This window comes from Gadus chalcogrammus, chromosome 3 (assembly GCF_026213295.1).
Source record: "Gadus chalcogrammus isolate NIFS_2021 chromosome 3, NIFS_Gcha_1.0, whole genome shotgun sequence".
Lineage (NCBI taxonomy): Eukaryota > Metazoa > Chordata > Actinopteri > Gadiformes > Gadidae > Gadus > Gadus chalcogrammus.
The window spans coordinates 13695450-13710022 of record NC_079414.1 but is presented as its reverse complement, the minus strand read 5'-3'; the positions used below and the strand labels follow the sequence as shown (position 1 = coordinate 13710022).

Here is a 14573-nt window from a genome sequence, read left to right as displayed (position 1 = left end):
GACCTTTTCAAAAATTCGAAGCCACTTTAACATAACTTTCGTTTATGGCACAAGAGTACCTATGTTGAGCTCTCTCTGGTGTTTCTTCACCGCATATAAAACAAAAAATATGTTCTGCCTCAGCTTAACTGGGCGTGTCGTAGTGCCACTGGGCAACGAAGGACAAGACGCTGCCAAAGGTCTATCAAAATGTGAAGATGATTTTGGCAGTGTAGGGATACAGTGAATAATAAATACTAACGATCATTCCTTAATTATAATAAATAATACAGTTAAAGCGATCGAAAGAGCTTAGTGTCTCGTGGGGTCCATTGGACCGTTAAAACAGTTTAAAAGGCGCACTTTGGCCCATTGGACATGCTCTCCGAGAGCTTTGCACACAGCGCCCTGCCAGCAGACGGCAACACCTCAGAGACCCCCTGGAAGGGCGTGCAAAAAGTGCGCCATCCAAGGCGTCTCTGAGGCGTCCGTGTCTGCCGCGACGCTGCTGCTGCGGCTGTGTGTGATCAGCCCCTTGCTCATCAACCCCTGCCCCGGATTCACTGATCTCCCTCTTATGTCTCAGCAATGTAATCCATTTCAACACAATAGAAACTAAACCAGGGAGAGTGTTAAAGCCGTTTGTTAATTGGAGGATACCGTAGCCCAAACGCAAACTCCAATGAGGGTAACTGAGAAAACAGAAATACAGGATTTCAGAGAATTCCGTTGACTTCAGTTTTCTGCCATTTTTTTTAAGATTCTAAACACTAGCAGAGCCTCAAACCTGTTACAAGCATTTCACAGCCGATGCATTTCCCCGCTACCAGATACAAACTCCTGACGACCCGTAAAAATATGCTGGATCCCCGCCAAGTAGCCGGGGAGCAGCGTCAACGATCTCCCTCTCAGTGAAAATAGAAACACAGCGGTTCACAATCTTTAAAAACATAGCAGTAGCCCCTGGGTGTTTGGCAAAATCCACATCGTCAGACAGCCTAGGTCGGCACAGTTTAAACCGTGCCTCACCGCATCATTCCAGATGTGTTATCCTCAAAGCGCCCGCAGCGGAGGTGTTGTAACTATAGAGTATTCAATAAAAAAATCTGTGGGCAGCCTTGTCTGAACCACTGAACCACTCTTCAAGTTAATGTTCATCTCAAGCACACAGGTCCCTACACACAGCCTGGGTCAGGGCTGTGTAGGCAGAGCTGAGCTGCCTTGTGCAGAAGGTGGACTCCCCTGGCATGAGCTCTTGACCTTCTACATACATGTTCCTCTGAGGAGAGTGCAGGGATGGACACAATGTTGGATGTGACTTTAATCCATCCGTGTGTCAATGTAGCGTACCCAGGATATCTGGCTCATCTGGCTCAGTTCCTGGCGATGTTGAGAGTGTGTTTTTTAACAAGAGATGTTTAATATATTGAATTTTACTTATAAAGACAACATACTATACAAGGCAATGAATCCACCAGGTTGTTTATGACAGTGTGTGAGCGTACAGATAGCTCACAGATCAAGCCCTCGCTTTGAGATGTTTCAGAGAAGGAAGGGGACAGATGTGACACAGGTTAGGTGATCACTGGGTAATACCCGTGTGTGTTTGTGCCTGTGTGTTTGACTGTTGCTGCCCTAGTCCCTGGGAGCACAGAACTTGTAAAGTCATTGGATGCCAGTGAAAAGCCTGTTACCCCCTATGAATGTCTCTGCTCTCCCTGTCGAGTTGGAACACTCTGAGCTCATCTCCCTGAGCTGGAGCTTCAAACAAATTCACAGACAAACGTGTGCCTCACATAGACACACGCTTCCTCACAGACACATATATATTGTGGCATCCCGCCACGTGGTCCTCGGCCTGGACGGGCCCGGGGTACCGTGGAGGACGGGGTGTACCACCCCCACCCACCAGCCGGCGAGAGAGAGCAGCCCTTTCGGCACCCCAATCAGGGTGATTGGGGGACACCTGGGCGAAAGCACGGGAGCCATGTTAAAAGGAGGACCAGCCCAGCACAGCAGGGGTCGGGTGCAGGAAGGAAGGGCTCATGGCAGCAAGGGAGCCTAGAGGCCCACGGAGGCCCTAGAGACCGTGAGAACCCTGGTTCTGTGATTTGATTGTATAATAAATGCCTGGAATGGCTCTAACCTTCTACAAACGCGTAGTTTGTACCGGTAACCTGGCTAATTCAAGGAGCGGGTTACCACACCTGGTGGAGAATGCAGGCACCATGAAGGTCCCACTATGGCTCCCCGGTACAGACGCCGCCGCCGCAAGAGACGCCGCGGCCGCAAGGGACGCTGCCGCAGCCGCAAGGGACGCTGCCGCAGCCGCAAGGGACGTCGCCGCCGCCGCCAGAGACGTTGCTGCTGCCGCAAGAGACGTCGCCGCTGCCGCAAGAGACGTCGCCGCTGCCGCAAGAGACGCTGCCGCCGCCGAAAGGGACGCCGCCGCCGCCGCCGGCGCAAGGGACGCCGGCGCAAGGGACGCCGGCGCAAGGGACGCCGCCGCCGCCGGCGCAAGGGACGCCGCCGCCGCCGCAGCGCGAGACGAGGCCGCAGCGCGAGACCGGGACGCGCCGGCACCGCCGGCCTACGCGGACGTGGGGACGGGTCGGCCCTGCATGCTGGCGACCTGCTTGGCGCAGGGGATGTCCGGGAGCCCGACGGTACCGGTGCGGGTGATGAGCAGAGACACGCAGGCCCTTCTGGACACGGGCAGCGTGGTTACCCTCCTTCGCCCCGTCTTGGCGGGTGGGAAGGCGGGGGAGCCCATGGAGGTGGCCTGTGTGCACGGGGGGACCCGGACCTACGAGACATGCCACGTCGTCATCCGGACCCCGCACGGGGTGTTCACGGCTCGGGCGGGGATTGTAACCAACCTCCCCGTGCCGCTCCTGATTGGGAGGGACTGCCCGATATTTCGCCGGCTTTGGACCCCGGCACGAGAATCCCGGGGCGGGAGAGATGCGGTCGCCGCCGCGGCAGGAGAGGCAGCTGCCGCCCGCGCAGCGGGAGACGAAGCGGCGGGAGACGAGGCAGCCGGAGACGAGGCAGCCGGAGACGAGGTAGCCGGAGACGAGGTAGCCGGAGACGAGGTAGCCGGAGACGAGGTAGCCGGAGACGAGGTAGCCGGAGACGAGGTAGCCGGAGACGACGCTGCCGGAGACGACGCTGCCGGAGACGACGCTGCCGGAGACGACGCTGCCGGAGACGACGCTGCCGGAGACGACGCTGCCGGAGACGACGCAGCCGGCGACGCAGGAGACACCCGGCCCCGGCGAGATACCATCCTGGGCGGGTCCCTCCACTACCTGGGGCTTGGACAAAGGGTGGAGGAGTGTGGCATCCCGCCACGTGGTCCTCGGCCTGGACGGGCCCGGGGTACCGTGGAGGACGGGGTGTACCACCCCCACCCACCAGCCGGCGAGAGAGAGCAGCCCTTTCGGCACCCCAATCAGGGTGATTGGGGGACACCTGGGCGAAAGCACGGGAGCCATGTTAAAAGGAGGACCAGCCCAGCACAGCAGGGGTCGGGTGCAGGAAGGAAGGGCTCATGGCAGCAAGGGAGCCTAGAGGCCCACGGAGGCCCTAGAGACCGTGAGAACCCTGGTTCTGTGATTTGATTGTATAATAAATGCCTGGAATGGCTCTAACCTTCTACAAACGCGTAGTTTGTACCGGTAACCTGGCTAATTCAAGGAGCGGGTTACCACAATATAAACTACTGTACAGAATTCAACTATCAACTACTGTGAACAAAGAACAAGGGAGAATGCAGCGAGCTATAGACACACAAATGAACACACACACACACACACACACACACACACACACACACACACAAATAAACAGATGTGTGGGTACCATGTGATGTGTCCCGCATTCCCTTCCAAAACGGAATTCACGGTATTCGTGGACACACACGTGTGCAAACACGCATGCACACTTACACAAATGTGCGGGCACACACGTACACAAACACGCACGCATGCACGCACGCACCCACACACAATATACACGCAGTGATGAGCCTCAATCAAGACTTTTGTAAGGAGCTTACTATTATTGATCAGAATTCTGAGAATTTCGATCAATTCAAACGCTTGGGGGTGGGGAATAAGGGGACAACTGCAGAGAAGAAAGAGTGAGTGAAAGAAGGAGAAAAAACTAACAGCATTGAAGCTGACAGGAGAGGACCAAATTAGACGCCAGCGGAGAAGCGATGCTCTGTACTCGCATTTGTCTTTTTGTTCATTTTTTCATGTCTTTATAGAAATGTGCTCAGAGCCTACAAATTGCTTTGGGCATCACTACAAAGGCAGAGCAACTTGTAAAGTAGGCCATCCCAGTCACGAGATTCAGGCAGGATGGAAGCTAATCTTGAACCAGTGTGGAGACAGGGAGCTCATAATCGGAAACGTCACTGAGATTAGGTATACATATATACATACATGTAAATATATATCTCACAGACATCACATAATTGTGTCAAACAATGAGACAAAACAAGTGTTCGGTTCACTTTTTGGACAAGCCCAACATGAAACCAATTGAGCCTGTCTTGGTGACATGATGTGACGTAATCCCACGTAAGACTGGGTATTCACGAACACAGCCCGGAGTGTTACTGACTGAAGCTTACTTTCAAAATAGAGTGAGCCTACGGCTCAGCCCCAAACGCGTGGCCTCGATCGTGGCAACGCTTGGCAGCCCCCCGCACTCTCTAGTGGCTGCTTGTGGGAGTTTACCTCTTTGTCGATGGAAGTGCTAAAACCAGGAAATGAGATTCCACCACGAGTCCGTACGGTCCACCAGTACTCGCTGAAAGTCGATTGTTCAATCGCGCGGCCGAACGAGCGCTGCAGGACGCACTCATTTGCATAAAGCTGAGCCATGAAGTTGTGCTGAAGTTGAACCTCTTTCCTGCCTCTTCAATGCGGCGCTGTCACACGCCCCCACGCTAGCCTTCCAAGATTCCCTTACCCCACGCGAGCACGCGCCCAGCATGCCTCCTATACAGAGTGAATGGGAGGCGAGTGCCAGACTCGAGGCCACACGTTCGGTGGGGCCGGGGCCGTTAGAAGTGGCTCACGCTGGGTTGAATGGTCCCTACCCCGAAATTTCGACGCAAACAACAAAGTTTGGTCAGGGTTATAAAAATCAATGTTGACAAAACTGTTTTTACAAGGCGTTGGACTGAAGCATAAAATTATGGGATACGATTCAATGTCATTTTTTGGTAGGCGTTTACTCCCACACATTTGTGGAACTGTCATTCTTTCTATCTTGCCTATGTGTGAAAGCTCTATATTGACATTTAGTTTGTTTTCCCTGCAGCTGCACAGATGAAAATACACTTATGATGGACAGAATGATAGAGGAATAAACCAGTCTGATTGACAGGCTAGATGATGGCTTGGTTTGAGTGTGTGTGTGTGTGTGTGTGTGTGTGTGTGTGTGTGTGTGTGTGTGTGTGTGTGTGTGTGTGTGTGTGTGTGTGTGTGTGTGTGTGTGTGTGTGTGTCTGTGTGTGTGTGTGTGTGTGTGTGTGTGTGTGTGTGTGTGTGTGTGTGTGTGTGTGTGTGTGTGTCTGTGTCTGTGTCTGTGTCTGTGCGTGTGCGTGTGCGTGTGCGTGTGCGTGTGCGTGTGTGTGTGTGTGTGCGTGTGCATGAGTGTGCTGGGGGGCCGCTGGACCATAACCGCTCCTGCGGCATCACGCCAACGTCTTCAAAAGCGCACCTCAACGTGTTGATGTTCATATCAGGATCATCATTCCCATTCAGATCCACAATGCACCAAAGCTCCCCTTACACACGCTTCCACAGCCGTGTAACATGCAGGTTAAGTGTGTAACGTTTGTGTAATGTGCGTGTAACATGCATGTGGATTTCAGGGCACAGACGTGACGTCGTGTGTGTTTTTGTGCATACGTGCATATGTTTGTGTGCGCGCATGTATGCATGCTTTTTATCAGTAGGGATGTGGTTTGGACACAGTGGGAGAAAGACAGATGGACGGAATTGCAATTATAGAGAGAGTGTATGTAGGATAACACAACAAAGGAAGGGAAGGAGAATACGAGGGGTGTAAAGAATGGAAGTGAAGGCCTTGGAGCTGATACCTGGAGCCCGACCAACGACACCTATAAAAGGAGAGCTCCATGTATTTTTTAAATCCAATTATGAGCGGGGGAAATGATTTACTGGTGGTCTGGAGAGCAATGCTTCACCGATTCTCACTGCCCACGTCTTCTCTCTCTCCAAGTGTGGGTGTCTCTCTCTCCCTCTGTCACTCTCTCTCCATCGCTCTCTCTCTCTCTCTCTCTCTCTCTCACTTTCTCTCTCTCGCTCTCTCTCTCTCAAACACACGCACACACACACACACACACACAAACACCCCACGTAACCAACACACATACATGACACACTCTACTAGGTGGTTCCGTTGCTCGCCGAGCACAGCTTCTCTCTGCGGCCTGGTCTCTGTAGTCGCCACCCACGGTGGGCTAGATCCTACTGTGGTTCCTGGACATGTAGGCAATGCTATTATTCAGTAATATAGCCAGGACATTCATGGATGTATAGCCCTTCAATTGTTATTTGGTTCATTCAACTTATACGACTTAAGTTAGGCTTATCCATCATTCACTAAAATGTACACCCCTGCAAAGTATATCGTGGCTTTGTGTTTATGGTTCTTATAGCTGGGAGTCTGCCTTTCATGAAGGTGTTATTCAGGGCGATGAAGGCCAGGCTGTAGACAGTGTGACTCATGGCTTTCTGAACGATACTTTATTTGTCTTGTGCCCTGCCCTGTCTCTATTATGTAACTCCAAGCAGACAGTCCTGTAGAAAAACCATCCATTTATCTCAACCCAGTTATCCAACGAACCCCCTCAGAGGGGGAATGTGGTGTTTAAGGGGGGGGCAATGACATTTAACTCCCCTTTCTCACTTATACTCTCTTCTTTTTTGCCCCGTCGGGAAGGAATGGGCTATTTTAGCCTTACATGCTGAGAGGCATGGTTAATCAAGCCCAGAGCTCTGGGATCAGGTCTCTGTAATTACCCCTGCTTTAAGTTTCTGCCAATGTCCACATTCATTATTTATGCCTTGTTACTCACTGCCCACCGTCCTGTTGTGCGGTGGTCCCTACGCACACATGTCTATTCATCAAGTAAATAAGCCAAGTGAAGCTAGCCTGGCTAGCAAAGAGTGCTAAGCACTCCTACTAGCGATGTCTGCCGGACCCCACTGGAGCCATGCAGGAGTCTGCAGAACTCGGCCCCTAATTCATGACAAAGCTAACCTTTTACAGCGTTTTTATTTAGCAATCCATCAACTTAATGCATGTTTCGGGCCGCGTGTTTATTATTCTGTCTGCTGAATGTTAAAAGTGTTAAGGCCTTAAATTAATGGTCTATTAAGAGTCTGAATTACAGATAAAAGGTTAGCCTCTGTCCTTAATTGCCTTGCATACTTTTTTTTACTAAATGACGGGTATATCAGTATATCATTACCCTGACGGGCCAGCATTTGCCGATTACTTGGGTTTTTATAATTCTGCTGAATTTAATTTTTTTAACTCTTACCTCAGTGCATGAAATAATAGATGGTACTTTTACTCAAATACATTTGCAGTGCACTCATCATCGGTATGCCTACTCTCTACTAAATAAAACGAGTTGAAGCACTTCAAGGCCACATGGCCCAACCAATATCTACTGGACAAATCCCAACCTGACGACCGTAATGTACAGCGAAGACAAACACCCATTTGCTACCGCAAATGTTTTCCTATATATATGCTTGTTAAATTCTATTTGTGAAACTTGAGAACATTCCCCCTATAAATAGTTAATAATTAATAATAATTTGCATACGGATGACTTTTTCCAGAGTCACTTTCAAATAAGATATCTTTACTTTTACTCAAGTATGACTTTCTAGTGCTTTATAACCTTCTGGCACCGCACGCCAGATGGTCTGTTACACAGAACCATCTGGAAAGTTGTCCTTGGAAACTGTTTGGAAAAGGGCAGGCCCTTTTAAAAAGTACTTGGCAGGTGACTGGATGAACCCTCTGCTTATCACCGTCTATCACCTATCACAGAGTTCAGGTAGTTCCTCATAGGCTGCAGATTGGTCGGAACTACTGTTGTTCGTTGTATCCCCAGGCATACTGTATATTGGATAGAATCTCCAAATCAAGCCGCCTGGCAAGGTGCGAATAGGGAATTTTGTAGAAATTTACTTCAACATCATTTTCATAACATCAAACAGTCATGATCTCGCAATTTTTCCTAGAGGTGTGAAAACAGGTTTTAGGGAGCTTATTGTAAAAATGGTGCAGTTACATGATGATTCAGCTTTTTTTATATTATCCTGTGGACACAGGGAATGAGAACATAGTTATCGCTATAACACCTTTGAGATAATGTCATTAAGTCTTGATAACAGGCATTAAAACTGGTCACAGATACCTCCTGATTGGTCAGAATAATAAAACGACAAGATATGATTAAAAGAGAAAAAAGAAACTGGACAGATAAGCCTCTCATTTAGAAGATGTCGTGATTGTATTTCTGTCTTTGGCAAAAATATCAATAAAAAAGGATAAAAACAACCCCAACAAATCCAATTGGCTATAATACTCTTTAAACATTTGTGTTCAGCAGATTTACAAACATTGCAGCAAACTTCATTAGCATTTTCCGAAAACAATATAAAAAAAATTGAAACTAGGGCAAAACTTCTGTACACCCACACAAGAGGAGTCTGGTTTAAATCTCACAGTTACGGTCTGCGACAGGCAGAACAATTCCATAGAAAGAACAATCCGTCCAGCCGGAACAAAGTGGTTACCTCAATGTGTCGTATTTTTCCGAGCCGGGCCGTCAACGGGGAGAGTGTGAGCGGGCGACAAGGTACAACCCTGTCCCTTTCCTCCCTGGGCTGAGGCGTGTTGAGCCCCACTGAGCAGCCGTTTAACCCAGATTAACCCTGCGTCTCTGATCCATCTGATAGATATTCAGCTCCCCCACCACTCCTCCCACTCCTGCTTCTTATCCGTACGCACTGGGCCCTGAACGAAAGTTTCCTGAAATCTGCTGATTTATATTTTAGGGATGGGGGGGGGGGGGGGGGGGGGGTTTGCACTTGGCCGTGTGAACAGTAGACCCCTTTACACAGCGGTGTCATCGTTGGAACAACACAGAGGTTGCTCATGACACTAGCTAAGGGTCTGTCGTCGTATGTACCTGGAGGCTGATGTTTTGGCACTGTGTCTGGCACTGTACTATCTCCACCCAAAAGTTCTGCTATAACAGAGTAGGACTTTTGGATCCGAGATTGCATGGACCACATGCCTTCTCCACACATATAAACCAACTCAACACAAGCATAGTGAGACCGTGCTGAGTCTGAGCTTACATTCTGTTTCCCTCTGTCCATCATTATGGCCTGGAGCCTGTGAAAGGTATGATAGGACCAATCAGCACGAGGAGGAGGTATGATAGGACCAATCAGCACGAGGAGGAGGTATGATAGACCAGTCAGCACAAGGAGGAGGTATGACAGGACCAATCAGCACCAGTGGAAGTATGATAAGACCAATCAGTATGAGGAGGAGGTATGATAGGACCATTCAGCGCTCATTGGTGGGGGTTTCAGTTCATGGCGGTGCAGTCTTTAAAAAAAACAATGGCAGGGCCGAAGAAAAGTGAAATCTGCGGAGCAAATAAAAATAGCTATATCCGCTGACACTGAATAAAGATGTTAAAAGATTTACAGAAATCCGCATTAAAGGCCATTTCTAGAGGAGAAGAAGTTTTTGCTTTTTTATGCTTCCCAACCGGATTTAGCAAGAGCCCTTGAACAACGCAAGGACGTGCCCATATGCGAAAATCTATTGCTGCTTGAATATCTTTTGCGCAACACCAACTGTACTTATGGACGATCTCACAAGGCTAACTTAATGCAACAATATAGGAATCAGTGAATTTTAATTGGCAGAATAGGTTACACAGTTCACACAAGATCCAGGCAATAACCCTATTCGTCCATCTCCGAAGGCAGCAGAGTGGCCGGTGGATGCGGAGGCGAGCGTTACCACAGTGTGCTACAGCAGTGAGCATGGTGCTCAGACTGCAGGGAAGCCTGGTCTTCAGACCACTTCTGAAAGGACATTGGAGTAGAGGGTGGTTAGAGGGGGGAGGGGGGAACTGGTGAATTGGAGCGGAGGAGCACTTGGTGGAGCATAATGGAAATGAAGTATTTGGCACGGGGCGGAGGAAATGAATGTTCTGTACTTGAATGGCTATGTTCCTTTTCTCCTTATTTTTTTTTTCTCCTTCATGGACCATTTATTGATCTCCCTATATATATATTTAGAGAGAGAGCGAGAGAGAGAGAGGGAGAGAGAGGGAGGGAGAGAGAGAGAGAGAGAGAGAGAGAGAGAGAGAGAGAGAGAGAGAGAGAGAGAGAGAGAGAGAGGGAGAGAGATAGAGAGAGAAATTGAGAGACCTCAAAGCGAGACATTGTCTCGTTATGCCTTACAATTTGCCGTACCTTTTCCGTTTCCTTTTTATTTCATACAGAAACTGAGATAGGAGCATGAGCAAACTGACTCTCTCACTCTCTTTCTCTGACTACCTACTCTTACGTGCCCAAGCGCTCATAGGCACATCCATAAGCACACAGACACACACATTCTCACACATACATACACACAGACACACACACACACACACACACACATGGAGGGTTATCTGGCAAAGGGAAGTCCTTTGACTTGGCAGACTATGCTTGTGCTAATCCCCTGAGCTCGCTCTGTGGCAACAATGAGCACCCTCACACATCTGTCCCACAGACAAGGACACAGCGGTGACGCTTGTGTTTGTTTGAGTGTGTGTTTGTGTGTGTGCATGTGTGTGTTTGCGTGTATACGGGCGTACATGCGGGCGTGCATGCGTGTGCACGTGCAAGTGTGTGTGTGCATGTTTGCGTGTGTGTGTGTTGTCGCGTGTGTGAGTGTGTGTGCATGCGCGTGTGTGTGTGTGTGTGTGTGTGTATATGAGAGCGGACATCGGAGAGAAAAAGAGACAAAGGTGGAAAAGGAGAGCGGAATAATGAGGAAAACTTGGCAATCAGAATCTGCAAAGGTCTTACCAACTCCTAATTAGCACCCTCTGTTTAACCGGTCTCATATAGTATGCATCTTCAGTATTTATATAAAGGGCCTAATTGCGCGTGAGGAAGGTGCTCCTGTTCTGGCGTCAGAGCGCGGGAAGGGGACGGCCGTGTTGCACTGTATTGTTATTTTCACATTTCAACGCGTCTCACCTCCCACGCGACACCTCTCACCTTTGCTGTTCGCTGATATTTTGCCGTATGCACTCAGCTGTTCAATGGCATTTTCTCGTTGTTTGGGGGTCGAAATGTCAGACTAAGCGTCGTTGGTATTTAATGGTTTTTGCACTTCCTTTTGTTTACTGTTGTCTGGTCATGGTGTCTCAACCCAGGACTGATGCGCTGGACAGAACAAAGAGTCATGAGGCTGTAATTGAGTTCTGAGCCTGTACCTGCAGTGGGTCTCATCGTCGTTTACCTCAATGTTCAACGCGGAACAGAACATCCTCACCCGAGAATAATGAGAGTTAATCGGAAAATACGATTACTTCCCCGATAATGACCGGCGTTCTATTCATTATCCCTTACATATTGAGTTATTGAGTTATTGATCCTTCGAGTGTTTTTTTATAAACGTAAACACAGACACGCATAAAAAAGTTAAAATCAGATAAAATATAGTGCTAGCTAGACCATAAAGCCCGTCCAGAAAGATGATTAAAAAAAATATATATGTAACATTTTTATTAGGATCTATTATTAATAGCAACACACGAGACAGAAAGACACTGCTGAATAGTCTCCCAGATGTGGAGGAAACATGACCCCACAGCGTCCTGTGTGTCCCTCCTCAGGTGCCATATCCGGGTGATCGACACCTTCGGGACGGAGCCGGCCTACAACCACGAGGAGTACGCCACGCTGCACGGCTATCGGACCAACTGGGGCTACTGGAACCTCAACGCACGCCAGTACATGACCATGTTCCGTAAGAGACCCAGCCCCCTATAACCATGTTCCCTCCTCTAGTCCTCTCCAGGACCAGGTTCTGTAGAGACCCAGCCCCTCTAGCTTGGAGACCCTCTTGATCACATGACCTCACCTTCGGTTCCGTCTGGACCCGTAGCCCACATTGATCTCCTGAGATGTGACCGGGGCCAATCAGGCACTGGGCCATAGCTGATGATGGAACCGTGTCAATCACGTAATCCCGCCCCATGAAATCGATGTGGGGGGCAAGAGGTCCAGACTGATCCGTGTTGCACCACAGAATATGAGGTCAAGTGACCAGGATGGTCTCCAGTCTGCAACACCGTCCAAGTTGGGTTCACACCCTCCTGTTTTGTTCAGAATAATAATATGACACCTCTTGATGGCAAAGTCAGACATGAACATGGGAAGAAATACAGGCCGCTTGTCAAGCATATTGCATGACTTTTTATACTTTTATAGGCACTCATAAACACAAGGGGATGTAAGTGTGGAACAAAAAACATAAGGTGAACTCGCATTGTACAGACGTGGCGTCTTTGCAGTTTGAGTTGTCCCTTCGGAAGTAAGCCGAAAAACGACCTCCTCTGCTCGCTGAATTTCACGTGCCTGTGTTTAACAGGCAAGATGGTTTCCTTGTACCAATCACGAAACAAAGGCCTGGATTGGTCGCAAACGAGCCAGGAACGGTTTAAAATCAAAATAGTCTCATCCAGAGGCAGGTTCAGTCAACTAGAAACGGATATTCTCGCTGCGCATTTCATTCACTCATAGCTGACGGATGGCTTTGACATTGCTTACAAAGCCCCTTCAGCCCCTTCCAAGAAGTCCCGAGAGTGACATGACGGTGGTATCAGAACACTTAAATACTATGGCAATACACAAACATACTTATTAACATAACACCATTCAATCCCACAGGGGAAGGGAGCAGCCTCTCTGCACAAGGAGAATAGGTATAAAACTGTCTACAATGAGTACTTAGGCTTCGTTTTTTCTCAGGTTTGGCCCCCCTGGTCCGCCTCTCACATCACCCCTTTACTCCTCTCTCCAGGTTTCTATTCCCCTTGGCTTCCATCCGGCCAGCCTCACCTGAGGCCGTGCTAGGGAAGGGGGTTCAGTGGCGCTGACTGTGTTCTTAGCACGTCATTATGTGCCATTAGTCATTCACGTCACCGTGGCTCAGCGGAGCCGAATAACAAACATTTGTTCTTCTGAGGGGCCACCGCTGCTGCCGCTAATGAGCCGCGGAGATCGCTCCCCACAAGTCGGAACGGAAAACACTCCCTGCATTAAAGAAAGAAAAAGAAAGCCGTGCCGATGTTTATTGATGAAGGTGACTCCCTGTTTCTAGAACAAAGTCGGGGAAGAGTATTGATCCTATATGAAGGGGGACAAAAGTGTTAAAGCGATTATTTTAAACCTAGAGCCAAAGAAAAGAGGTGAGTGTTTCATGGCTCGCCGTCATTGTGTCGGCTGTTTTTTCCCCCCGGCGTTCGAGCCTTTGTGTCTATACACTCCCATCTCAGGCTCTCTGCTCCAGCTCATCACCCCCCCCCCCCCCCCCCTCTCCCCTCCTCCTCCTTGACTTCCCTCAGAGGTGCCGCGCCTCCAATTAGCACTCCAGGAAGTAGAATGTGAAGTGCAGCATCTCCTGGAGCCCCAGCACCTCCACCACACACCACACCCCCACCACCGTCACCCCCCCCCCCCACAAAGCCACCTCACCAGCATGCTCTGGAGTTCAGCCCGGCTTGATGCTTAGTGAGGAAACCGTGGGAGTGTGACTTTGCTCAAATCATACCTCCGGATTTGGGAACATTCAGTGAAAAGGAGTGTTTTATTCTTATGCAGACAGTGCATATGTTTTAGATGACAGGGTTGTTAAAAAGATCTGAATTAAAATTAGAAGGTGTTTTATTTGCCAGGTGAGCAAAGAGAAAATGCATTTTTAGAGAATATTCACGATAAAGTAAGGTATTAACAACCTTTCAAATGCATCTCTGTAGATTGGTGGGGTTGTTAAGAGGCCGATTGGAAAACTGTCTAGCCTGCTGTTTTCTAATTGATTTTTTCTTTAGAAGTTTAATTCAAAGGTTCCTATTATATGTTACAATCATAACAAAAACATATGCAATTTCCAAGCATTCATTTAAATCCATGATCTATTCAACGTTCAAAGTATGGAGGTAAGAGAAAGGAAAGGAGAGAGAACAAAGCAGAGAAAATGAGACAGAGAATAAGAATCTTCTGTATCTTTGATGAAGATGCAGAGGGCCACAGCCCCCATGATCTAATGAAATCAAAAGGGAGGGGGGGAAAGCGCCTAGCTACCAAAGTTTGGTGGCTTTGATGTGCGGGCTGCAATCCAGGAGGTGAATTATTTCTACCGTCTCGACTTCTTTATGTCCTCCCAGCTCACTGCACTTTGTTCGATTGCAGTGCTTCAAGTTTTTTCTCTTTAGTAGTGAATTGG

General features: G+C 48.8%; 1 protein-coding gene across 1 annotated transcript in view; it reads left to right on the top strand.

The window, feature by feature from the left end:
• The window catches only part of LOC130379964 (alpha-1,6-mannosylglycoprotein 6-beta-N-acetylglucosaminyltransferase B), a 140613-nt gene that overhangs the window by 108610 nt on the left and 17430 nt on the right, over positions 1-14573 (top strand). Inside the window, exon 10 of the mRNA XM_056587127.1 lies at positions 11962-12095. Coding sequence (XP_056443102.1) covers positions 11962-12095 — 134 coding nt within the window. The remainder of the gene's footprint in view (positions 1-11961; positions 12096-14573) is intronic.